The following is a 26,581-nucleotide window of genomic DNA, read 5'->3' on the forward strand; positions in this document are numbered from 1 at the left end:
TAGAGCATTAGTCTCACCAACACCATATAATAATTTGAATCAGATGAAAATCCTGCATCTGTTGACTGACTTTTCAGAATAAAGTTACTTTTGTAACTTAAATGTTTGCAGGGTTGGGGCCCCATTCAAAGAAGTCACCCTCTTGTTCTCATTGGTTCCACAAATGTCCCTGGTACTACAGGGATGGCAATTCATGCACTGAAGCAGCAGTTCCTGCAAAATTATTCTAGTTACCAAGATCATACTGACAGCCAGGCAAAGTGCTGAAGGATTGTGTCCCATTTAGGAAGCACAGTGTAAAAACTGAGATCTCACTGGGATCACTCAGGGAGAGAAAAACAATTTGTGCTTTTAAAATGCAGAGTTCTCTGTGGATGAGCTACAGCCACAACGTGTGAGCTCCCTGCTGCCGGCTGCTCAGCTCGAGGTGCACTCGCCAGGTTTGCGTGTTTGAAGGGTCAGCCCCTCTCTCTGCCTCCCTTCCTCAGGATGCTGCAGGGCAGAAGGAGGCAGGGGACATGGCAAATGGCAAAGGGCCTGTAGAGGGCTAGCATTCATCTCTCTTGGCTTAGATGTGCTTAGGACAAACAGTAGGTATTTGTTTCCATAAAGCTCAGGCGCCACAATAATTTTCAACAGTGAAAGCAGCCCCCCCTTCCAAACCACTCACTTAATAGCAATGACTGTGCATGAAAACAGAGCCCAAGTGGTATTGCAGTAAGCTGTAGCTGCACATCATCTGACTAAATTTTAGAAAAGTTACTTGTTAAAATCAATATAGGGGCATATTTTCTACAGCTGCATTTTGGAAGCCTATGTAAGAATGCAGAAAGCATTAAAGTGAGCTGCTAGTGATTCTGTGGATCTGGTAACAATTTCATGTAAATAGTTTTTAACTTACCCCTGTAATTTAATTTTCTTTGTTGACTACCTAAACTGCTTTTGAGGCAAACACTTCTTGCAGGTCTTCCAACCCTCATCAATATTTTTTCTCTTTGTAGTCAAACCCAACAAAACCAGCATCACCACAAATAAAGTTACTAAAACTGGCTTTTTTAGCAGTATGTACCTTTGGTTTTCACTAAGTACTGTCACTAGCACAGAAACCTTACATGCAGCCTAGTTTCAGCAAGGTCAGTAGTTGAACTCACTGCCAGAGTTCCCCAAATCACTCAGCAATACCAATGACCTGACCCACAGTATGATGGAGGTAGGGGTATTAATGAGGGCTCCCAGTATTCTGGTTTAAGAGCTCATAGGAATAGCAAGTGCAGTTTTTATTTGCATGGTGTTGACTTGCTGCCACTTGAATCACATGAGTTTTATTTGACTTTTCATGGATTTTATTTGATCTCTAGGAAAACTTTGACTTCTCCCATTCCCTGTATCTTTTTGACCAACAAGGGTGTAATTTCAAAGGAAATTACACTCTATCCCCAGTACAGTAAAACAGCTGGAATTGCATTGCATGCAAAATAAAATCACTGCTTCATTAACTTAGTCATTTGTGGACAGGCTCCCATGCAGATTTGCAGGGAAAAAGGAAAAGATGGCATGTAGAGGTACACACACATATATATGCATGTATAGTTATGTACACAGCTGTGTGTTTCTGTCTACCTGGTTATCTACATACCTCTCTTTACTGATCTATCTCCCCCATAGGATTTATATCATATGTATGGATAACACATTAATGACCACCGTGTGTTTATTTTTCCCAAAGGACTACCTCACAAGCTCCTCTTTAACAGCCACTAGTTAATAATTTTGATTAAAAGGTGGGAAGGACAGCTGTGGCAGGCGCTTTTTGGATCCCATCAGCTGGGATGTGGCCAGTCAGGGTGGTTGGGTACGTGCTACATGGGTAGGGGACTCCACGTTGAACTCAGCACTGACGCTGCCAGACACTTCACACCCAGGGTACAGTCGCTGCCAGCAGGAACACGGCTGTGTCTCACTGACAGTACCTCATGTGGCTGCCCTTTGGGATTTTTCTGTTGGGGGGAAGTTTAAGAAACCCCCAAAAAAACACGACGAAGCGCCAGACGACGCTGAATCTTACTGCTGAGGCCCTCCTGCCGCCGAGCAGGGGAGAGCTCCCGCTGCCCGTCCGACGGGGAGCATCCCGGCGGGATGCGCAGGGGGGCCTGGGGCCGGGAAGGGGGGCGGGATGGTGCTGGGGAGGGCGGGATGGTGCTGGGGAGGGCGGGGGCTCGGCCCCGGGCCCCGCCCCGGCCACAAGAGGGGCGGCACCGTTCGCCGGGGTCCCGCATCCCTGCCGGGCGGTGCGGGGCGTGCGGAGCGGCTCGGCTCGGCTCGGCTCGGCTCGGCTCGGCTCGGCTCGGCTCGGCTCGGCTCGGTCTGGCCTGGCTCGGCTCGGCTCGGGTGACTCGGCGGGGCTGGCCGAGGCTTAGCTGCCGTCGGGCAGAGGGCTCTGCGGGATGGAGCGCGGCGCGGCGCGGCTGCTGGCGGTCCTGCTGTGCCTGGCTCCAGGTAAGCCCTCGGGCAGCCCCGCGTTACCCGGGTCCGGTCTGTCGAGGAGCCGCGGGGTCCGGCAGCTCCGCGGCACCCCGAGGAGAGGGGCCGAGGGATGCCCGGGTGCGGCGGAGGGCGGGCGCGGCTTTCCCGTGGGATTGTCGGGGCTGGCGAGGCAGAGCGAGTCCCGGGCGGGACGGAGCGCCCGTGGCTGCGGGCTTGCTGGCCCCTCCTGTCCTGGCCTCTTGGCCTCTCCGGTCCGGCCCGCTGGTGCTGGCCCGTCCGAGCGGGCTGCCTGCCCGGCACAGTGTCCTGCCCGCTTGGCTCCAGCATCAGCTGTCGTTTCCGAGAGCAAAATGTCCCTGGAGCCAAACGCGGGAAACCTGTCATCAGAAGAACCTGCTCGGAATGCAAGTGATTAAAGCACGGGGAAACGCTGGCGAAATGGGAATGTCCCGCTCTGGCCGCGCTCTCCTGCTGCCCCTTGAAGCCGGCCGGGCTGTCACGGCTCGGCACGGTGAGGCGATGGCAGCAGCTAGGGAGGAGGGAAAATCTTCCCCTGTGGTACTCCCAAATGTTGCACGAGCTGGGCTGGTGCCTGAGAGCAAGCGCTGGCACCCAGATCTCAGCCCTCACGAGCGCCGGTGGCTCCGGTGGGTGCGATGCCAGCCGCTGTGCCCAGAGTAGTAACTGCGGCAACACAGTTTTGCCTAACTTCTTAGGAGGAAAGAGATAAACTTAGAAAATCGTGGCATAAAATAAATTAATGGGATTTCAGATTTGTGACAAACTGTAAAAATAGTTTATTTGCATAATTCATTGATCGGTACTCTCAAAGAAATATATTCAATTTATTATAAAAAAAGTTGGTAATCCCCAAGGGAGTGAGATCATCAGATGAAGGTTCACTTCGTTTCAATGTCCCACATCCTCTTGTTAGACCTTGAAGTTGGCAATGCAAGAAAACAGGAACTCCACCCTGGCTGGCTGAATTGTAGTGCTCTGCAGCTAGCTCCTGACCATCTGCCTTTGCTTCCTGTTATGACAGAATTTTTGAACTTTTTGGGATGTGTGAAAAATCATGATTTACCCTTTGCTGCTGAATAGGTGATGTGAAAGTGTCCACTTAAAACCTGATAAATATTCCTGTATATAATACTTTTCTGATTGAGTGGCATTTACTTGTTTATTAGAGAGGTTTAACACGTGTTTTTGCAGGTTTATTTATGTCTCTGGATCAGCCAACCCTTAGCATCCAAAAAGATGTCCTCACAATAATGGCAAACAACACACTAAATATTACTTGCAGGTAAGGACAAATCTGTTCACCGTGATTTTGATGATTGGTAATTTATGTAGTGAGCTTCTGTACAGAATCACACATGATGTGATCTCTCTCCTGCCAGGCCTCCTGCTTTCTCTCCACTCCCTTTGTGCCTTCTGCCTCACTTTTCCCTGACAAGTTTTAGAAATTATGTGGGAGGGCTGCAGTAAGAGAGAGCTGGGGAGTGTCGGGTGGCTGGGGGAGGAAGCATCGGCTGTGTCCTTGGGGATCCTGCTGCTGAGCCATACTCTCAACACTCTCTTTTGGGGGCTTTGTCACTTAGATTCAGCAGAAGGTAAATCTCAAGTAGCTTCAGGTAGCTGTTAGCAGTAGGCTGTGTGTGTGAATTTGTCCTACATGGTTTGATGCTCTCTCTCTGTGACGGGGTGAAGCCCATCCCTTTCCATAGCCAGAGAGTGGTGGGGCTGGGGGTCATATCAGAAGTGTCTGCCACTCTAACATTTGCTTTCCCAGAGGTCAGAGACCACTGGAGTGGTCGTGGCCAAGCAAGCAGAGCAATGCTGAGAGGCATATCTCCGTGACAGACTGCAGTGATGGCCCCTACTGCAAGACACTTACTCTGAGCAAAGTCATTGGCAATGACACAGGGGACTACAAGTGCCTTTACAGGGACAACCAGGCAGCTACAACCATTTATGTTTATGTTCAAGGTAAGTGCTTACACAGCTCTCAGGTGTCTCTTTCCCTAGCATCAAGAGAAGAAAGGAATATAGTGTCTCAAAACAGTTTTGATGCTAAAATTTATTAATCCTAGAATATTTGATCCTATGAAACATTTTTCTTGTTTTCAGGTTGAGTAATTAAATTCAGGTATGCTAGTTGCCATCAACACAAAAGCATTTGTACCTATAATTCTGGACTGACCTGCCATACGCAGTACATGGTCTGCTGTTCTCCACCCAGAATTTAGCATATGTATCTCTGCTGAGCTCTGAGCCTGTCCTCATGAATGCAGAGCTATTACTGACCTCAGCAGGAGTTTCATATGAGAGAGGATTACAGAGTTTATATACAGAGAAATTACAGATCCGATTCCATGTACGGTTTGTACTGATACCATTAAAAAAACCCCCAAAACCACCCAAACCCCAAAACATAAACTTTCACACATTTGCTGACTCTGCTGGTACAATCTGTGTAGGCTGTAAGAGCTCAGTTTTCAGCTAAGTGTCGCAGACACTGCAAAGACTCCAGTTATACGCTCAGCTTCAATAAGTGCATTCATTGAGGCATCTGCCTTTTTGCACTGATGGCTTCACCCTTGTTTCCATATGCATCCTGTTTCCTCTTTATTGTTAACTTATAGTTACCATTTTGAGAAATGAGATGTAATTAAGTGCATGACTTAGTTTGTTTTGTAATATCATGGAGCTATTTTTTTTTGTGTTTCGGTCTGACTTTGAAAAGGATGCTGCCATCAGGGGAGTCAGTGTAACATGTCACAATTTTTAACTGATATTTCCTGTAATACTTATGCAAGGAAAGTCACACTAGGGTAAATCAGTTTTTTGTCGACAAAAGGACTGCTGTAGCAGGAAGCCATTCTCAAAGTGCACTCTGCTGCTGATAACTGTTTTGAGAATAATGATATTCTAAATCAGGGGGGTGGGGTGTCTATAAAAACACGTTCCTCCCCTATTTAGTCTCATTATTTCAGTGCTTTATGACATGGAAAATAATACAACTGACTTGTGAAAAGATAGGGAAATAAGAAAACTGGAAAAGATTCCAGTTTTCATAATCATGTGATGAATAATACCCACTTATCAATTGAATATTATTCTAGATTACAGATCACCATTTGTGACTTCAGTGAGTGATCAGCTTGGCATTGTATACATCACTAAGAATAAAACTGTGGTAGTGCCGTGCCTTGGAACCGTATCAAATCTCAATGTATCTCTACATGCGGTAAGGAAAAAGCCTGTTAATTTTTCAACAGTTATTGAAGTCACTCTGCCATAAATATGTTGTTTGAAGTGAAAATACATTTCTTAAAAACTCCTTTCCATCATTGTGAGTTTTATAGCCTGTGATTACAAGATGAGTGCTGTATTCTCAAAGCATGTGCTAATTCCCTGAGCTAGAATGTTGAGATGGGGGCCCTGCAGCTGTGGAAAATGCTGGAGGTGACAATTCAGGGTTGTTCCATTTTTGAATTCTGACTATGTGTTTTATCAATATTCCAAACAGAAATATCCAGAAAAGATATTTGTTCCTGACGGTAAATCCATTTCATGGAATAATAAAAAAGGCTTCACTATACCCAGTCATTTAATCAACTATGCAGGCATGGTCTTCTGCGAAGCTAAAATAGACGATGAAAGCTACCAGTCTGTGATATACATAGTTGCAGTTGTAGGTAAGCCAAAGGTTTTTATTTCTCTATAACCAATGTTCTTTTGCTTTCTACAGCACACTGAACCAATTACATTTGGTTGGGCACTAGGTTATTCAATACTGACAATGCAGCTAATGCAAAATGGATGTTGAGATTTATATCACTTTTCTTTTAAATGCAATGTATTGTGTTCTTTCTCGTTGATCATTGGGATAAGTGCTTCTATTTTTAGTGTTTTACATTGATGCCAGGGATTTTAATTTTTTTTTGTTCTGACAATGCAAACTTTTTTCCTAAAATCACTTATCCACAATCTCAGTCACAGTGGAAGGAAATGAGAAACAAGCAACCATCAGCAGCAGATAAAAAGAAATTGCTCTGAGTGGGTACCAAGGGAAGGGTGGATCTGAAGCTCTCACTGTGAGCTGGGTTGTCTTGTCTCCCTAAAGACCTGTGTCTTGACTCTCACAGGGTTTTATGCTTTCCTGCTACATTTTGTCAGTTGTTCATCATTAGAAACAATGTGATAATTCTGTGGAGGCTTAAGCCTGAACTGAAACTCAGCAGCTCTTTTTCTTTCAGCTGAGGACATTTCAATGAGTGACCATTTCAAATATCCAAATGGCACCAAGGCAGTCTCTCCTGGCTTGTCAGGAAGGCATAGCCTTCCCTCTTTACTCTTAGCAGAAGGCATTTACTTCTCCACCAAATTCACAGATCCTCACTCTGATTTGGAGGAATTTCAGAATATCTGTAGAATTTCTGCATTCAGAATATTCTGTTTTGAAATATTTTACTGCACAAAGTAGACTTTGGGTAATTTTGCTACTGCCCCACCGTTATTCTCTATAAAGTTCCTGCTTACTGCTGGGAATGGGTATACAATCTCCCTTAGTTTTAGGTCTCACAAGGATAAGAAGAAGGTGTGTGAGGCAGAGGAGTCACTGTGAGTCACTGTCTCTTGCTTGCTCCCACCACCGGAGGGGCTCTGATCAAGTGCACACATCCTGCTGTGTCACTGTCTGACACGGGTCTCAGCTCGGAGCAGGCACGTCACTTCTCTCCAGGCTCCTTTGTACACCCATTATTGTGCTGCACTGGGGCATCAGGGGGCTTTTTTGTAGCTGGGGTTTTGGTGGGAGTTACTTTGTACACCCTGCACACGGGCATCAAGGGGCTTTTTTGTAGCTGGGGTTTTGGTGGGAGTTGTGGTGAATTCACCTGGGAAATTTGCTTATCGTTTATTTGCTTATTTGCTTATTTGCCCCCATGTTTCGTGTGTGCCTTTGTCTTTCTCTAGGGTACCGAATTTATGACCTGACAATGAACCCACACAACGAAGTAGAGCTGGCAGTGGGAGAAAAACTTGTTCTCAATTGCACTGTAAGGACAGAGCTGAATGTGGGAATTGATTTTAAATGGGACTACCCTTCCATCAAGGTAATGTTCTATTAACTTACAGGTGCCTTCATCACAAAGCAATTTAGGTATAATATTTATTTAGGTATATATCCTTATTTAGGTATAATATCACTTCCCCTTTTAAAACACTGAGAAAGAAGATGATAATACACAACAAAATTTCTGGTATATACAAGTGCAAAGGGTGACAGAAGGAATAACAACAACATTTCCAAACATCTGCCTTTTGTCTATTGCAGGAAAAACGTGCCACTATTAGGGATGTAAAAACCACTGCAGGAGAAGTAAAGAAGTTTGTGAGCACCCTTACCATTGACAGTGTGTCCTTAAGTGACAATGGTCGATACACTTGCGCAGCATCCAGTGGTCGTATGAACATGAAAAACAGCAGTTACTTTGTTATCCACGGTATGATGTTTTCCACTTCAGTTTTGTTGATTGTTTCAGATTTAGGATTAATTACTGGGATGCAGAATGCATCTCGATGATGAATCAAATGACAGAAATGAACCAAACTGCAGCTATAGTATTTCTCTTGCAACTAGTATGGGATCATTTTTATGCCACAGCCTTAGTTCATAATAAGATTTTAAAGGATGCTGTATTTTACTGAAAGCTGTAGAATCCCACCGGAAAGTGGGCAGTAAAATAAACCGATGCAAGCCTCTGACCTTCTTCTGCATTGACCTCCTAAAGGTCCTGTAAAATTCAGTTTGTGTAGGTGGTTTTGTACAAGGGCTGCCTGTTCTCACTCTTGGTGAGCTTAGGCTAGGTCTTGGTGGCTCTGTGACACAAAAGTCTGGGTCAGCATGAATGAAGCTAAGAAAATAAAACTTTCAGCTTTTGCATTATGAATAGATGAATCAAATGGAGTTTTGGTGGTACGGAAATGATGCAAGGGAAACAGCTTTGGCTAAGTGAATAGATAAGTACGAGGCCACATCCTACAGCCTTTTCTCAACCCCCACTTGGGCACAGCCCCAGCTCCACTAACTTACTTATAGAAAAAAATTTCCAGCATGAGAATGGTTCATTTTTAATCCACCAGTCAGACAAAGAGGTTCATATTTTGAAGGAGACTGATTTTCCTGAGGTCTGATTTCAGGGGCCAGAATATTCATGGCACTTATAAAACAAAACAAAAGACTTTCAAACTTATTGTGGACATAGTGATTCAAGATATACTGAATTTTCTCCTGGGTTCCTTCTGTTCTGCTCTTCAGGAGCCAAAATGAGATCATGTACTATACTGAGTATACCAGATACTAAGTCTAAACCATCCTAAATCTTAGTGAAAAGGCTAGTTTAGTCAAAAGGCTAATCGCTGTCTTCTGTCTGAATGCGAGTTTATAGCTTATAACAAGTAATGTAAATAATTTCAAGGTACCCTGTGACTGCAGTGGTTGAAATACATACATGAGTATTTAACTTTATCACACTGCAGTTTTGAATAGTGTCGTTTCCTGGAATAAGTATATTATGAGAGTTTTATGATATGTGTATGTATATACACGTCTGACAGTTGGCACACTATCCTGAGAGCTGAGTCTTGTCTCTGCTTTCCAGAGCTCCCCAGTGAGGGACCTGCTCTGTTCCTCTGTGCCAAGGAAAGGACTAGGCTTTCATGGTGGCATCTCTCCCGAGCCCAGTTTGGAGCCAGCTGTGCTTTACCAAGGACCCACCATCCTATCACTAACTTCTATTTGTCATCTTGTTAGGTGCTAACCCAAATGGAAAGCACTTTTGCTTTGGTCCATGAGAAAACACCATTTAGTTTACTTCCTTTTTTCCCCTCCAGAAAGTCCTTTTATTCACCTGGAGAAAATGGAGAATGTTGTTGAGACAAGGCTAGGCGACACAGTCAAAATTCCTGTCAAGTTTAAAGGATATCCTCCACCAGAGGTTAAATGGTAAGAACTGGGATATAATGTATTTGAAAAATGAGCTATTCTTAGTTAAAGCAAATCATGAAATATTCAAAGTGCCCTTTATTTTCTTCAGGTATAAAAATGTAAAAGCCATCAATGCAAATCACACAGTTAAACTTGGCTATGCATTAGTGATCACTGAAGCAACTGAAAAGGACGCAGGGAATTACACGGTTGTCCTTACAAACCCCATTAACAAGATGCAGAAAAGACATACATTTACCCTGCTGGTAAATGGTAAGTGGGGTAACAGAGGTGCCTTTCTTTCATGTGTGGATGTGGTATATTACCATCCTTAGTCTTAATTCACCCCCTCCCTATGAAGATTTAAGTACTGAAGAAGAACAGTCCTTGACCCTCAGCCCTGGGAGGGCAGAGGTGACCTGTCTCTCCTGGCTGTAGGATGTGTCAGTCAAGAGGCTGCAGACTCTGGGTGTTGGTGTCATGATGATACTTTGTGTGGGGTGGGGTCTTTTGTTTTGTTTTGGGTTCTTTTTTCTGTATATTATTCTTTGCCTCTGTGTCCTGCACTTTTCCTGCCCTTCTTGCTGGCTATGCTGCTGGAGTCCTCCTCCCCCCCGCTCCATCCTGGCCCTGTCCCGCCTCACCCATCCTTCCTGCCCCACACAAGCTATCCCTCCTCTTCTGCCCTGCCCTCTACAACCTTCCTCCTCCTCCCCTACCTCCTCCTTTCTGCTCCCCAGGAAACAGCCTATGCTTTGAAGACAGCAGGTCTTGGAAAGGGCAGCTAGGCTACGTGCAGTGGGATCAGGCCTGGGGAATAATGTGCATTTAATGGCTGGGAATGGTGGTGAGAATCCAGGAGCTGCATTTTAAACCATGGAGTATTGAAGGGGGATTTTGTAGGAGATCCTAAGTATCTTGATCCTCAAAGTGTTGGGCGGGTTCAATGCTTCCCCACATATCCTTGGAGATGCTCTGTTGGGCTCGTATTGGGGCATGGTGTGAATTGGTCACCGTGGGTCTAGTGCATGCACACTGGAGCCTTCAGCAGGAGGTGTGACCTGCTCTCTGTCCTGCAGTGCCCCCCCAGATCGGTGAGAATGCTCTGATGGCCCCCGTGGACTCCTACAAGTACGGCTCGACCCAAGCGCTCACCTGCACCGTCTACGCCGTGCCGCCACCCACCTCCGTGCTCTGGCAATGGCAGCTGGAGGAGGAGTGCACCTTCAGCCCCCAGTGAGTGCCAAGTCTTCTTGTCTTCTGCAGCTTATGGAGGTCTTGAGGGATATTTGTGTTGGGTTGGGGTTTGTCCGGTGCCTCCCTCATCCAGGCTCGTTACTGAGTGCAAACCCAACGGCCAACGAAGAAAAAGATTGTTGTGCTTAATTTGCAGATTGCTGCGGGCAGGCTCTGCCAAGGTCATTGTTGTTGGCAGAGGCGAGGGCCACCCGTAGAGAGGATCCAGCAGTGCTGGCATGTTGCTCTTGTGCTCTCTTGAAGGGCATTTGACTTGCATGGGGTCTCAAATGCAGCTGTTTGCATGCCCTTCCCTCAGATCCCCCTGTGGGCTGCTGGCCCAAAACTCCATCCCAAACACAGGAAATTTGTTGTTTATGCTAATGATGCATCCTTGTGGTGTTTTTTTCCCTTGTGCTCAAGTACTGAGTGTGATGGGGCTCTTTATCTGTGTGAAAGTGTATCTCAGAGGAAGTGCACTGATTGATGTTGGGGAATGATAGAGAGAGTGCCTGACTGAGATTCACGCAGCTTCCCTTATCTGGACCTGCCATAAGCCCAGATTTCCTTTAACAAAAAAAGGTCCAGGGTAAAAAAAAAAAAGGCATTCTTCTTTCCTGTTGTTGTTTTTAAAATGATTCCACTAGTTTCTTCCTTTGGTGCCTGGTTGCTTCCTACACAATGGCTACTGTCCTCAAGAAATTCTTGTAGGGAGTTCAGCGATTTTTATGTCTCTCTGTCTTCCTTTGAACTAAATCAACTTGAATCATCCACTTATGAATGGAGGTTTGTTCCCAGAATAGCTGCTTTGCTCCAGCCATCCCAACTGAGCTGACACAGGCAGATTAATTAGGAAATTCACCTTTAGGCTTGGGGGTCCTTTACTTTAAAGAGCATGAAGGTCTCAGGAGGTTATAGGGTGAAATTTAATAGAAATATTTCCAGAAGCATACGCTTCTCTCATAGATGCAAGCTGTGGCCAGTGACGCATCTGACTTATAAATATGTTCATATTATAAGTAGAACCCAAAATACTTCTCTTGAAGGGCAAATATTCCTCTTATCTAATGCATGTGTCTCTACTTTCATTTCAGGAAAGTTCGCTCAGGGGCCAATCCATATGCATGCAAGAAATGGAAAATGATCTCAGAGAGAAAGGGTGGGAATCAGGTTGAAATTAAGCACCGGGTCGTTACTATTGCTGGGAAAACAAAGGTGAGTACATTTTCTTTCCTCTTGGCTGGGAATGATTAACCCTCTTCAGGAGTCTATGTGTCTGGAAATACATCACTGGAGATGAAACTCTTTTCACCTGTTGTTAAACTTGGGGATCTACTCTCAGCTAGATGAGCAAGCTCCTGCTGAAGCCAAGAGGCAGAGATACACACTTTCAGGTCCTTTGAACACTGCTCCCAAGTGAATCTCCACTGAGGAATATAACTGACTTAGATTTCAATAACTGCCTTTTAGTGGTCTAAAGTTAGATGAGTTAATCTTGCAAATTAACTGTAATAGAAGTTGGAGAGATTGAAAAGGAGAAGAAATTGTGGATGCAGCATGTTTTAATACATATACCAAAGTCCACCTTCTGCTTCTTCCCATTTTATTTTACCTGATTTTTACACGCTGAGGGACAAAAATGTAAACTTCAGAAGGGGACTGTGCTTCTGCCATGCCATGGATTTGTGCTTTGGAGGGATTTTTGGTTGTGCAGATATCTGCAGAGCCCTTTGCTGAGCTGTTGAGGTGGTTGGGCATTACTTTAGCACTGATGTGGTATGAAATTGCTTGATTGTTCTTTTGTAGACTGTGAGCACCCTCGTGATTCAAGCAGCAAATGTATCTGCTTTGTACAGATGTACGGCCATGAACAGGGCTGGGTCAAGTGAGAGAGTGATCTCCTTCCATGTGACCAGTAAGTGCCCCCTGCCAAGGACAGCCATGTTAAATTAATTTCATTTTGTCTGTTTGCTGATGAAAGGCACTTCAGTGATGTTACCTGATTCCTGACCTTTATGAAATCCTTTAATTCTTTTGGATGTTAGGTTTACTTAAGGTTTTCTTTAGGCAGCCTTTAAAGTTGCCACTAATTTCAGCCAGGTGATTAGTTGTATCAGCATCAGTGGAGTGGCAGGCCAGTGAAAGTGATCCAAGATATTGTCCCAAGAGTGACTACTGTTGAGCTTTAGCAGTCACTTAAAAGAGCAGCAGAGAAATTATGGTAGTGTCACAAAATGAGTAAAGATTTACTGTAAGAGCTAAGGTTAAAATTTTCCAAACAAGTGGCAAAGAACTTATGTCTCCTTAACAACCAGTCCCCATATTCATGTGCCAAAATTTTATTTTAATCAAAATCTAAAAATGAACTATAAGATAGTGCTGAGAATCATCTCAGGTTGCTGTAAGTTTCTACAGGAAGAGTGACTGAATTCGTTACACAGTCCTTAATTTGATTAATTTGAAATGTATCACTTTTAATGAGATTGTACTCTATAGATAATTGATTAGTTGACTGATTGTCAGTCTTTTTTTTTTTTTTATTTCAGTCCTTGTTTCCTTTCCTTATTTTCAACCAGATAGGATGACAAAATCTGTATTTCCAAAATGACTTTTGCAAGTTAATGTTAGCCACAAAATTCACAATCAAATAGGAATTTATTTTACTTTTTTTAACTTGCAGGGGGTCTTGAAATTAATGTCCAGCCCCAGAATCAACTGACAGAGAAGGATAACACATCCTTGCGATGCACAGCAGACAAGTTCACCTTTGAGAAGCTATCATGGTACAAGCTCAGTGCTCATGTTTCACAGACTCCCTTCGGAGGGCTGCCCATGCCTGTTTGCAAGAACCTCAATGCTCTCCAGAAGCTGAACGGGACAGTTTCAAATACCAATGGTGAAAACGTCACCTTAGAGCTCATCCTTCGTAACATCTCCCTCCAAGATGGAGGGGACTATGTTTGCATTGCTCAGGACAAAAAGGCTAAAACACAGCACTGCCTGGTGAAGCACCTCTCTGTTCAAGGTATGGATCTCTTACTCTGAAGCAAAATGAGTGGCTGTGTATGAAAGCATTGCAGTAGTGTCAGTTTTTGGTATGTTCAGGCTTTGCATGTGTTTGGTTAATGGTGTGCTCAGTTTGTTAAATAGATTTAAACCAGTTGTTGTAACACACTCCTCTGGGGTTTGTCCAGGCAGCAGGCACTGTTTCATTAATACCAGTGAGGAAACACTGACTGAGCCACTGTGCAAGGAAATGTGTTTGGCTTCGGCTGAAGCCATGTGTTTAGCTCAGTAACTTCTCCACTTTACTTTTCTGAACACATTTTTCTCTGTAGCTGTATACACACGTGTGTACTCATAGCATTAATGCTGTTGCTTTGTGTGACTGGCTCTTGAGTTTGGAGTAGTGCTTGTAATTTAAAACTGCCATGAGTGACACTGGTACTCAGCACAAGCAATGCAAGCTGATAATCAGTCAGCTTTCCACACAAATAGTGGTGACTTTGCTTTGGGGTCTAGATGTCTAGGTTGGTCAGGCAGGTTCAGGAAAATACTTATGCATGTTCATGGCCTGTCCTGAATGGACATTTAATGGACCAAGAGTGACAAACCTCTCATAAGGCCTCTAGACACAGAAATGCGAGGGAAGCAATTTCTCAACTACCCCCTCTTCCCTCAGCAGCCTAAACAGTTACAAATTAAATCAGCTAAAGCAGGTTATAGCAATACTGTTGAAATTTTCTTGGCTATTGTAATTTTTTCATGTCATGTGGAAGTTGAACTATGATCTTAACATGAACACTGTGGCTCTTGGTGTAATAAAAGGATTTGAGACTTTGTTACTGGGACATGAACTGCTACTACTGAAAAAAATGGATCTTTTTCTTAATAAACAGTAATTTTACCGTGTTTTCAAACCAACAGAGCCCATGGCACCCACACTTGTTGGAAATCTGGAAAATCAAACAACAAATATTGGTGAAACTATAGAAGTGTCATGTGCAGTGAATGGCATTCCTCCTCCAAGCATCATGTGGTTTAAAAATAATGAGACACTTGTGGAAGATTCAGGTGAGGATTGCTCATTTACTATTATCATTAAAAGGCTTTCTTTTGTGGGACGGACTGCTGATTTTCACCACGAGAAGTTTCATTTTGAATTCTTAACAAAATTGGCATAAAAATAGCAAAACTAAGAATCATATTTTTTCCCAGGTATTGTTTTGAAAGATGGAAACAAAACACTAACCATCCGTCGAGTGAGGAAAGAAGATGGAGGGCTGTACACCTGCCTTGCGTGCAATGCCCTCGGATGCAGCAAAGCAGTGGCTTTTTTTTCAGTGGAAGGTTGGTGTTAGCTTCTTTCCAGATTGTGCATAACATCTTTAGAATAACTAGAAGGAAATCTACTGACTATCCCGATGGGAGATCTGAAAATATACTGTTAAATTTGTGAAAAGTCCTGACCATTCCTATGAAGCTCAAATTGGGAGCTGTCATAGCTGTTGAGGTTGGTGCTTTTTTCTTCACTATGCTGCTTAGAGCTTTTCAACAAAAACTGGATCTATTTTACTTGTGGTTGCAAAGAAAACTCTGCCAATCTATATTACATGCAAACCCATACAGCAGATATAAACATGCAGATACAAACCCATAAACATGCAGATATCCTGGGGCATCTCTGTTGTCTAGGTAACATAATTGTCATACTATGTTTTTTAGCATAGTATGTTGTACCTTTTGAAATTATGTAATTGCTTTCACAGCATCTACGGAAAACACAGTGAAGACTTTTTGCAGTCTGTTGTGATTGCTGTTCCATTTCAGTGAAACAGGTAGTGATTTTGAGTTAGGGGACTCCAGCCTTGGTCCATCACACTCTGAAAGCAGCATTTGTGAGACCCATCTCTCACTTGTTCCAGTCCTATTGTGGCACACCAAAATACAAATTACAATGACAAACAATAAATGGTAGCAAGAGGTTAGTCTGCAGTGTGGGTAGCTGGGACCACAATAGACTTTCCACTAAGAGTTGCAACAAGAGGCCTCAAATTAAAAGGTCCTTGCTCTTGATGTTAGTTCATTCATTCATTCATTAGTACATTTGCATACTTTAGTCACTGAGCCCTTCACACACCTCTGTCTTTAAAGGTCAGGGTGGTTGTCTGATCCATACCATTAAGGTAATTAAAGCAATATTATATTATTCTTAGAGGTCTCTTTAGGATGTTTAGAAGTTGGGCAAAATGTTTACATGGGGTAGAAATTATATGCAGATGATGTTGATGTGGATTTCAGCTGATGTGGTAACATCTGTAGAAGTTTGAAATTTGTGTAGGACATACTGTTTCACTCCAGAAAATGTATAGTGCAGCTCGTGGGGGTCATGCAGTGGAGTGTGCTGCTGGGTAGGAAGATCTCAGTGGTGCAAGGGATGAAATACAGGAGCATGATGTGGCAGACGGGCTGAAGAGGAGACCTGTGTGGGTGCACTAAATGGTATCTGCTGGCCACTCTTCTACGGGAAAAGGAACATTGTAAATAAGACCTTATTATCATGTGTTCTCGTAGAACCACATTTTTCATGCCCCAGCTGAATGATGTCAAGAGACAAGAGAGAGATTGTTCTCTAGGTCATTCTCACAGCTCTTTATTTTCTATATGATGAGGGTGGTTTTTTGGTTTCTAAAGAAAGAGTAATTACTTTTTGGTATTCTAAAACAATTATTTTTTTCCAAAGTGCAGATTTTACTTTTTTATATTTGCCAAAGGTCCAGACACTGATTTTGGAACAAAACTGATGCTGAGAAATGTGATGGTGTGTAAAACAGCATGAAACTGTAATATTCCAACATAAACCCCCAAGCTTTTTGTTTTGTTTTGCTTTCGTTTCCTTGCTCCATGTTGCACTTTTAAAACGAACCTTCAGAACAAGGACCTCCATTCTTTACTTTAATGAATGAACAAAACAAATATGCTTCCAACTATCACTCAAATATTCATTTATTTCTTCCCAGGCGCTGAAGAGAAAACAAATCTGGAGCTCATTATCCTCGTTGGCACTGCAGTGATTGCCATGTTCTTCTGGTTGCTTCTTGTAATCATCCTCCGGACCGTTAAGCGGGTAATGAAAAAATTCTCATACCATCCTATCAGCACTGGTCTTGCATGACAAATGAGAGCTGACTTGAGGCCTTTTGTATTGCTTCTTTCCATTGTTCTTAAATCAACAGACACATTTTTTCTCTCCATGCCATAACATTCTTGCCTGGAACCGGGGGCGCAGAAATTTGTTTTTAATTGAACAGGCGCTTGCAAGAGAAAAATGTTTCATCTGGTTCTGTTTATTAAAAAAAAAAAAAAAGTGCAAGTAATTAACAATGATCACACTCATGATGACATGGTGCAGCAAAATGGTAGCCTGGCATTTCTGGGAACTAATGAAATACTCTAAAGTGAGAAAATGGCATTTTGCCTGCACATTGCCAGCAACAAACTGTGCAACTGCAACTAATACCATTTTCCAGGCCAACGGAGGGGACATGAAGACTGGCTACTTGTCAATCATCATGGATCCTGATGAAGTCCCTATAGATGAGCATTGTGAGCGGCTCCCATATGATGCCAGCAAGTGGGAGTTTCCCAGAGACCGGCTAAAGCTAGGTGAGTTTTCATTGCATGAGCCATTTAGTGGTACTGCAGCCAGCACTGTGCTGCTGGATGTTTCCAGTCCTGGCTCACCACAGGACTGCTCTGCTGCATGATCCCTGGGTGGGCTCTGTGTTCCCACTGGATATGATGCATCCTATCGACATTTTAAGTCCTCTTGTTAATTTCTGCTTCATGAGCTCATTTTGAAGTAGCTTTTAAAATCTACAACTTTTTCCTGCTGTGTCAAGCAAATATGTTTGTGTTCTCACTTCAAGGTAAACCTCTTGGACGTGGAGCTTTTGGCCAGGTCATAGAAGCAGATGCATTTGGGATTGACAAAACTGCTACCTGCAAAACAGTGGCAGTGAAAATGCTGAAAGGTAAAAATGACTAGAACTTCAACTTGAATATACAATACAGGGATATATGTCAACACTATAACCATTATACCCATCATTGTAAAAGTTAAGCTTAACGGCTGTTATCATGAAGAAATTATTAGCAAAAGTACATGCCTTTCCCTCATTGATAACTGGAACAATGCAGCTGTGCTTTTCTGGCCACTGCTTTATAATTCTACTTAGGTTCAGAATGTAAAGTTGCTCCTGCAATCAATTTGCACATGTCCCTTATGCATCCTTGTTGGAAGCTTTCTGCAAGTCTCAACACAATGGCTTAGGCACGCTCCAAACTGAATTGCAATTTGGAATAGCTTTCTCCTCACTTTAAATCATATTATACTGCCTCACACTTGCCACAGGAAAAATGAAATGTGTGGTTCCCAGACACATTGTTTTTAAAGAAGACATAATGGGGCAGCAAAATGGGGCTGCCAGCAGCTGGGGGCTGTATTCCACCCTGTGCTCTACTGGCACAGCTGACACAGCCTACTAGCCAACAAGGCTCCTCACTTGATGGGCTGGTTAAATACCAGAAGAGATTGGGGAGGGGAGCACAACCTTTCTGTCTGTGGTGTTCCTGACCTGTGTTGCTTTACCTCTGCAGAAGGGGCAACCCATAGTGAGCACAGAGCACTTATGTCAGAGCTGAAGATACTCATTCATATTGGCCATCATCTCAATGTTGTCAATTTGCTTGGAGCCTGCACAAAGCCAGGAGGTGAGTCACTTCTTAGTGGGTGAGAAGGTGCTGATGAAAACGCTATTGCATCCATTTCTGCTGCATAGACAATTGAAATTCAGAATTAAGGATTGGAAAGGGTAGTTCTTTCTAACACACACACACACGCAAAACAAACAAAAAAATCTGATCAGAGTTGGCAGGTCCAGAGATGGAATGAAGGAGTAGTTCTTTCTAACACACACACACACACACACACACAAAACAAACAAAAAAATCTGATCAGAGTTGGCAGGTCCAGAGATGGAATGAAGGTGAAGTAGGGGTGAAATAAGGGCCATGCAGCTCCATCCCTTAGTTGTTCTCTCACTTTGCTTTTCTGTACCTGAGGGCCACGTTCATAGCGGGCAGCCCATGTGTAACAGACCTCCAAGCCAAGTCTAATACCAGGTTTAACAAGCTACTCTTACTCTTGTCAGCAGCTACAGGGTGACTGCGAGTTGGGACTTCCCCTCTCTGTCTCTGGATGGGCTGTTGGTGCCTACGTGTGTGTGTAGGAGGGGAGATTGCAATTTGGAGTCCAGCTCTGGCTGGAGGAATCTATTTCACTTTATAATCAGAGACAGATGTTTTGTTTAGCAAATCCAGTACTACAAACTAATTTGGAAGAAATTCAATGTAAAGTAACTCAGTAATAATTTTTCAGGGAAGCTGACTTGTTGGCTTACTGTGGGATGAAAATTTAATTTGTAAAGTTCCATGACAGAAGTCAGTAGTTGAAGGAAACATAATCCATAAATATTTATTTCCTTGTTTATTTCATAATAAAATAGAGATGGCCAGTATGCGGAACCTAGGATGAAAATTTATCACCATAGCAAATGCCTATATGAAGTAAATTTGAACATGAAATACCATATTTAGATTGTACATTAAAACATCTATGTCTGAAACCAAGTTTCCTGTTTTAAATTTTTAGTACTCTAATCACCTGTAGAAAAAGGCATGGATAATCACATGTGTGTTTTATTGTAGAGGTTAATTGCACTGAAGCTCTTTCAAATATTTACATTTCGTCCTTACAATGTCAATTAATATGGCTGTTATTGGCACTTCAAATATAAGCACATCACTATACTTTCTGACATATGAAATTAAGCCCATGATTTTCAATATTATGTGCTCTGTTTTCTTCCTTTAAACAGCAGAAAATTTAATAATTTTGGTGCTTTGATTAGTTTGGTTTTTTTTATTACTGATATTTTTAAAAACCTTTGGCTATTGGAATGCTCTTTGAACCATATGTATTTCTAGCCAGAATTTATGCTGTGAGATAAGGTGGGATATAAATGGTCTAATGAATTGCTTTATGTGTTGTACAGGGCCACTCATGGTGATTGTGGAATATTGCAAGTTTGGAAATCTGTCAGCTTACCTACGGAGCAAGAGGAGTGAATTTATCCCGTACAAGGTAAGGAGTCAAGGTTAACAGTGAAATGTTTGGTTTGGTGGGTTTTTTCCACACACAATGTTTCTTTTTCTAGTGCAGACTGAAGTGGCAATCCTTGGGGACCCTGAATGTCTTAGTACTTCTCATGGGAATGAGAGATGGCAAAGACATCAGAGGTCATTTAGTCTTTCCCCTGGCCCCTGCAATGTAGCTGTTTTGTTATTGTTAGCTTAAAATGTGCAAAGGAACTGGGCTTCCACTATTTCCTTTGGCAGACTCTTCTACACTTGGCTGTATCTTTCAGGAAGTTTTTTCTGATTATCAGCCTGAATTTTTTCCTTTCTTAGTTAAGCTCCAGACCACCTTAAATAACTGCACTCCTTGCTTAGTGTATATACCCATCAGATATCTATAGGTATCTGCTGTCACATGATTATCTGTTCTTCTGCCCCCTTGGTTCATTGCTGAACGAGGCTACACATTTCTTCTGCTGTTAATAGTTTTGTACAGTTGATGTAGCTCATGAGTTTGCATTCAGCTTTTCACCTCCTGAGTCCTTTGCAAAAAGGAGCTCCATTACAGCACCCCTTCCGCACCCTGATTTGAAAGAAGTGGGAAGATGGCATTTTAAAACTCATTTCTGGGCACCTCTGAGAGGCCTTATTTATGGAGAGCATCCATCTGAGAATCCATACTCTCTGAGGGTCAGATTGATGTATGGAGAACTTGCCTGTGTGTACCCAGCACTCAGGGTCACCCTGGGGACCCTACCCTTTTCCACCCACAGCCAAGAGGGAGGCCCCTGGGCTGTGCTCTGCCATGTTGGTAGACTTGAGCGTTCCTGCAGCTGCTGTGTTTAGATCAGAGCTTCTTCCCACTGCTTGTTGGCTCTCCAGGGGGTTATTTTTCTTTATCCTTGGAGACATTGTTTACTATTTTGTATTGGCAAAGGCAACTCACTGCATCTTCTTGTGAGGTAAAAAGATAAACAAGTATCTGAGAGGCCTTGAAGTAAGAGACAGGGTTTCTTGCAAGTCACTGCATCTTCTTGTGAGGTAAAAAAGATAAACAAGTATCTGAGAGGCCTTGAAGTAAGAGACAGGGTTTCATGAGAGTGCTGACCCTTGCTTACATAAGCAGTGGGAATGTGATTTGGCTGTATTAAAAAACAGCCTTGGCAGGGAAAACATTACCAAACCAAAGCTGGAGAAAATGGAAATGTTTTGGAGGATACCTGTGGGGCTGGATTCCTCCCTAGAGACATGCAGTGGCTTAGAGGAAGAAGGAAATAAGTCAGATTTTGATGGCAGTTAGGATTTTGGCCAAGGTGGAGGTTTAGCAGAAGAGCCTTTGCATTAGCAGGAGGTGAAGCCATAGCAGTACGGAGAGGCTGGAGTGTGCCAGAGGGTTTGGCAGCATCCATCCACAGGTGTTTCACAAGTGGGGGGCACCAGGGGCTGAGGACACCAGCTCCTCAGTGTGCATTCAGTCACCTGCATGTGGAGATGCTGCTGGGGTTTGGCTGGGAGGTTGTGAAAGCAGGAGAAAGTTGTGCTGTGGAGTGGCAGACAGTGCTCCAGCTGGTGAGCCTGCATGGCCATGGGTTGGGTTTTGCTGGTACTGTCAGTGCACCAGCCCCAGCCAGAGCTGGCTTGGAGCAGAGCAGCTGATCATGCCTTCACTGGGTTGCTCTCCGTGCCCTCCCTGTGTGTGACCTTGGCACAGACCATAGGCAGCATCACTGCCTCTCCAGCAGGAGCTTCTGGCATGCTTTCAGCTTCTGATTTTTCTCACTCTTCTCTCATATTTCTAGACCAAGTGTGCCAGATTTAGGCAGGGAAAGGAGAACTATGTTGGTGATGTCTCTTCTGACCTGAAGCAACGGCTGGACAGCATCACGAGCAGCCAGAGCTCAGCAAGCTCTGGCTTTGTGGAGGAGCGGTCCCTGAGTGACGTGGAAGAGGAGGATGGTAGGATGCATCTTCTTCTGGTGTTGGAGCATGTGTCATTGGTGGGGCTGATGAGGGACACTGGGGACTGTGTGATTTCCGAAGCTCCCTCAAAACTGTGTGTGGGGTATTCTCTGGATGACCCAAGTTCCTGAGTATGGTTTATCTAGATCAGCATCCCAAACCCCTTAGCCCAGTCCCAGATAATATCCTGTATGAAAAGGGTCTGCTTTTAGTGTGAAGCTTTTTGGAGATATGTCTATTTAATGCCCCAGTATTTTCAGGGAAAATTGCAGAGTACAAACTCCAAAGGCAGTGCAGAGAGGGATGCACCAGCATGCCAACTGAATTTCCTTAATATCTACCCAGAAGTTAAACACTGTGAAGTGCTATTTGATTCACTGCTTATTAGTAGAGAGCTTGCTTTGCCTTCCCTCTGCCCAGGTGGTCTGTCAGGAACAGGAAGCCTGAATTATCCACTCATTCAAAGCCTCCCCAGGATGCACATATCCTCTGCAGTGGTTTCACTGATGCGTTTGCCATGTTCTCCTTTGGCAGATGCAGCACAAAATGCTCAGTGCTGCCATTTCGCAGGCTGCTAATTTCACCTAGGGGTGAGATCAGACTAGTTGGGAGGAAAGCCATAGCTCTACTTCCTGTACCTCTACTGCTGCTAAAAATCATTTAGTGCCAAGAATACATCAGTTATGTGAACAGGGAGAATGATCTTGCAGTTTCAATCCAATCCAATAGGTATTGTCAGACATGTACCTCATGCATTTCCACACCATCTTGGTCCCTTTCCAGTACTCCCTGGTGTAGACATTGACCCTCTGAGCTGGAATGTTACAATACGTATGTAGACCTGAAGGAGCCCTTATGGTGATGGTTTTAGCCACCAGTGTTGTAGTTCTTGGTAGATGTCTGCTTAAAATCAAAAGCTGAACAAAGTCACAGAGTTGTTTATCTCAACAGGAACTAAATGCCTAGGTATCTTTGGATATTTGAGTGCATTATTCCTCCAGGTCACCAGATGATGAGGTTAGGGTTCTTCTACATTAAATTAGCAGGGCTTCTTGCCAAATCAATCTCCCTATGGCATATTCTTTCCTCATAAAGACTAGGTGGGGCCTCCCTCTCATTGGTTTCTAAATTCATCTGCTGAAACCAGCGAAAGCCTTACTGTCCTAGGAATTTGTGAGCTGAATTTTGGTTGTTTTTCTTTCAAGACTGTTTTACAAATCTTTCCTTTGGAAATAAGCTAGGAGGCCTAGGATATAGCCCCTCGTCTCAAAGTTTATTTTGCACAAGACTAGTTTGATGTAAAATGGGTTGTTAGTGATAATTATATAGCTTTAAAAAAAAGTGCTTGATTTGCTCCTCCAGTCCAGTGTGGCATAAGGTTTGGATGGACTTTTACCTAACAAGCAGTTATTGGTGAAATCAGTGACAAAGGGCATATTTGACTGTCATCTGATTCTTTGCAGCTGGTCCTGAAGACCTTTGCAAGAACCCTTTGACCATGGAGGACCTCATCTGTTATAGCTTCCAGGTGGCAAGAGGAATGGAGTTCTTGGCTTCACGCAAAGTAAGGAACTTCTCAGGAAGAGTGGCATGTTATTTATTTGACTGCAGGAAGTAATGCTGTAGGTCTGCAGAAGGAAACAGCATGTTCATCTTTGGACTGGCAGTCATCCGCAACATTTTCTTTTTGCTCTAAGACATACCCAAATCATTAATACTACAGCATGAAACAGCCCATGCATTTATTGACACAAATGTTAGTGATCTGTATGAGGTTTATGGGCCACCAGTTCATAGAGGAATGGTTAAGTGGTTGGAGGAGGGGAACTGACTTATAAGGACAACTAAAGGAATTAGGGAGAAACGGAGCTAAACAAGAGTAAAGGATTTTGCCCCAAGGAGGTTGCGTGTACATTGTGCACTGGGATTGGAAGGGCAGTGTGAGGAGAGACAATATGAAACTTCATGGATGACTCCTTGGAGAATCTCTTGCCAAGGACACCCTGAAAGTCAACAGCACCTCACCTGCATTTTCTCCTTCTAGAAGTATTTTTCTGTTTGAGCCTAAATATGTAGAGCACGTATTTCAAAGGATGACAATTCCAGTAAGAGTGAGGAGTTGTCTGCAGCTGTATAGAAAAAAACCACCTAGAAATGGGAATAGAACATAGAAGCAGAAAATACAGCACTGCTCTAGAGTGCAGGCTAGGTGTTCAAGAGCAGACTTCAGAGTCTTTTTCTAAAAACATATTTTTGTCTGCCTCTCATATTCATCCTGGTTGATGTGCAAATGTAAAAATACCTGCTTCCAGAATCTGCAGTTCCAATCCATAGTAGAAGCCAATCTGAAGCCACTTTCAGAGCCTGGTTGTTTTTTGTTTTGTTTTTTTTTTTTTTTTTTACTTCAGGCTATTGAGGCTGGAGTTTTGAAGTGTTTGGGTTGTTAACTAAGCTGCTGTTCTGCATAGGTAGAGATGTGGACTTCTTTCTCTGTAGTAAAGATCAGTTTGTGTTGGAATCAAGTCAGCATTTTAGTGTGGTGTTTTTCAGAGAAATGGTGGAGTACACAGATTTGAGTGAACCTAAGTAAATCTAAAGGTAATCAGATCTGAACCTGTTTTGTGTTAGCTTCTTAGGATAATTAATTAGCTAACTTCAAAGGCCCTCTCTGCACAGTGGATAAACAGACGTATGTTTGGACTTGGGAACACAAGTCTCTCTGAGCCAAATCAGTTGTGACCATCAAAAAAGCACTTAAAATCAGCAACTGTTGATGCTGAGGTTTCTTTTTCTTAAAAGGTTTTAAGAATTATCTTGCCTTTGAGGGTAGGAGAGCACATATGTGAAAGAAATCAGCCCTGTGGACAGAGCTGTGACGACAGGCAGCACATGAAGTTGTTTACTTCTCTTTGCAGTGCATCCACAGGGACCTGGCTGCTCGTAATATCCTCTTGTCAGACAATAACGTGGTCAAAATCTGTGATTTTGGCTTGGCTCGAGACATCTACAAAGACCCAGATTACGTCAGGAAAGGAGATGTAAGTTTCAGATTATCTGTTTGATAGAGAATTAATATGAAATCAGGACTTCTTTTTTTCCCTTAAAGAGATTTTTGGAAACTCAATGTTTTGCTAAAATGTGTTACAATTTTGTTTATGAAAATGCTTTTAGGCCAGACTACCCCTAAAATGGATGGCACCGGAGACCATTTTTGATAGAGTATATACCATTCAGAGTGATGTATGGTCCTTTGGAGTTCTGCTGTGGGAGATATTTTCATTAGGTGAGTCACTTTAATTTTACTGAGCCATGTCTAAACAAAAGAGTCTGAAGAAAGCAGTTGAAGTGTTCTTGGAACCTCTGTACCATTTTCCTTTTACTTCTTGAAAAATTCCTGTATATTTTCTCCATCAAAATAAAATACTCAACTTTTTTTTTGAAATGCCAATGTAGGAACATAACCTTGAAATGCTTCTTCATACAATTTCAGTATGTGATGATGTGCCTCATTTACTCAATCAGTTGCTGTTTCCATCATAAATAAAAATTATATACACATCCAAATACACCAAATTGTCTTATTAACACAAACCATAGCAAGTTATTTGCTTGAAAATGAATCCCAAAATTTAAGAGTCTAATGCATTAAAATTACTGTTGCTTTAATTTTAGGAGCATCACCGTACCCTGGAGTGAAAATTGATGAGGAATTTTGCAGAAGACTGAAAGAAGGAACGAGAATGAGAGCACCAGACTATACAACACCAGAAATGTGAGAAACCCTTCTTCCATCTGCCCACATTCACCCCACACTACTAGCAGGTGCAGGAGCAAGCAATAGGTGCTGTTTTCTTCATGCTGGTATTTTAATTGGTTTTGTCATTCCAGGTATCAAACAATGTTGGATTGCTGGCATGGAGATCCTAAGCAGAGACCAACATTTTCAGAGCTGGTGGAGCACTTGGGGAATTTACTGCAAGCCAATGTCCGTCAGGTATGTGACCTGTATTCTCTGAATCTGAATCTGTCCTGTCCTGCCAGCCATCACAGCGTTCCATAGTTGGGTACTGTCTGCTGGAGCTGTCAGGGAGCCTGGGCTTCTTCTACTGCCCCCATTACTGATCAGAAGTTGGGTCTTTGACTAGCAGAGAGTGACTTGTGGTGTAAAGATCCCAGAAGTTGTGTTGTGGTAACCAAAAGCTCTGCCTTGCCAGCAGAGCTTCCCATGACACTACTGCTGTCTTTGCTGGGGAGTTGTTGGCACAGGCTCAGTTCCCTGCTCTGCTGCTGATTTCTCTGCAGGCTGCAGACGCATTCCAGCAGGTAGCTCCTGTTGATCTTACTGTGCCAAAGATGGTTATCTTTGTCTGTGTGAGGGTGTGTGCTGCAATGCTTTTAATGGCTATCCTGGAAAACAAGGGCACAAGAACCTCCTTGCCTGTGAGCAGCTCCATGCAAGTGAAGGTAGTAAGGCATGACCTGTGTGCAGGCATTGCAGTAAGAGAGCCCACCGTGGCCAGGTGGGGACATGGGCCTCCCTTCCAAGCTCTCCATCTTGTGGCTTCCTCTTCAGTTACTACGGAAGCGGACAAGGTCAGGGCCATAGATGTGAGCCCACAGAATGAAGGAGGATGGATTTGTCTGTGTGCTCCATATTAGACAGACTCTCTCCTTTCTAACCTCTCAGTGATAATGGGAATTACAGTCCCC

At 43.3% G+C, this 26,581-nt stretch overlaps 1 protein-coding gene across 1 annotated transcript in view; it reads left to right on the forward strand.

Annotated features, from left to right (window-relative positions):
- The first annotated feature begins 2,251 nt into the window (after window positions 1–2,251).
- The window catches only part of KDR (kinase insert domain receptor), a 30,114-nt gene continuing 5,784 nt past the window's right edge, over window positions 2,252–26,581 (forward strand). Inside the window, exons 1-26 of the mRNA XM_039698956.1 lie at window positions 2,252–2,496; window positions 3,697–3,787; window positions 4,277–4,473; window positions 5,610–5,734; window positions 6,017–6,185; window positions 7,465–7,604; window positions 7,826–7,994; window positions 9,385–9,496; window positions 9,588–9,751; window positions 10,558–10,714; window positions 11,809–11,929; window positions 12,521–12,629; window positions 13,395–13,739; window positions 14,642–14,788; window positions 14,933–15,064; window positions 16,735–16,841; window positions 17,245–17,380; window positions 17,644–17,748; window positions 18,374–18,487; window positions 19,831–19,919; window positions 21,712–21,868; window positions 23,335–23,435; window positions 24,787–24,909; window positions 25,043–25,154; window positions 25,544–25,643; window positions 25,760–25,865. Coding sequence (XP_039554890.1) covers window positions 2,445–2,496; window positions 3,697–3,787; window positions 4,277–4,473; window positions 5,610–5,734; window positions 6,017–6,185; window positions 7,465–7,604; window positions 7,826–7,994; window positions 9,385–9,496; window positions 9,588–9,751; window positions 10,558–10,714; window positions 11,809–11,929; window positions 12,521–12,629; window positions 13,395–13,739; window positions 14,642–14,788; window positions 14,933–15,064; window positions 16,735–16,841; window positions 17,245–17,380; window positions 17,644–17,748; window positions 18,374–18,487; window positions 19,831–19,919; window positions 21,712–21,868; window positions 23,335–23,435; window positions 24,787–24,909; window positions 25,043–25,154; window positions 25,544–25,643; window positions 25,760–25,865 — 3,480 coding nt within the window. The 5' untranslated portion in view covers window positions 2,252–2,444. The remainder of the gene's footprint in view (window positions 2,497–3,696; window positions 3,788–4,276; window positions 4,474–5,609; window positions 5,735–6,016; window positions 6,186–7,464; window positions 7,605–7,825; window positions 7,995–9,384; window positions 9,497–9,587; window positions 9,752–10,557; window positions 10,715–11,808; window positions 11,930–12,520; window positions 12,630–13,394; window positions 13,740–14,641; window positions 14,789–14,932; window positions 15,065–16,734; window positions 16,842–17,244; window positions 17,381–17,643; window positions 17,749–18,373; window positions 18,488–19,830; window positions 19,920–21,711; window positions 21,869–23,334; window positions 23,436–24,786; window positions 24,910–25,042; window positions 25,155–25,543; window positions 25,644–25,759; window positions 25,866–26,581) is intronic.

Source organism: Passer montanus, unplaced genomic scaffold (assembly GCF_014805655.1).
Source record: "Passer montanus isolate IOZ18808 unplaced genomic scaffold, ASM1480565v1 scaffold13, whole genome shotgun sequence".
Lineage (NCBI taxonomy): Eukaryota > Metazoa > Chordata > Aves > Passeriformes > Passeridae > Passer > Passer montanus.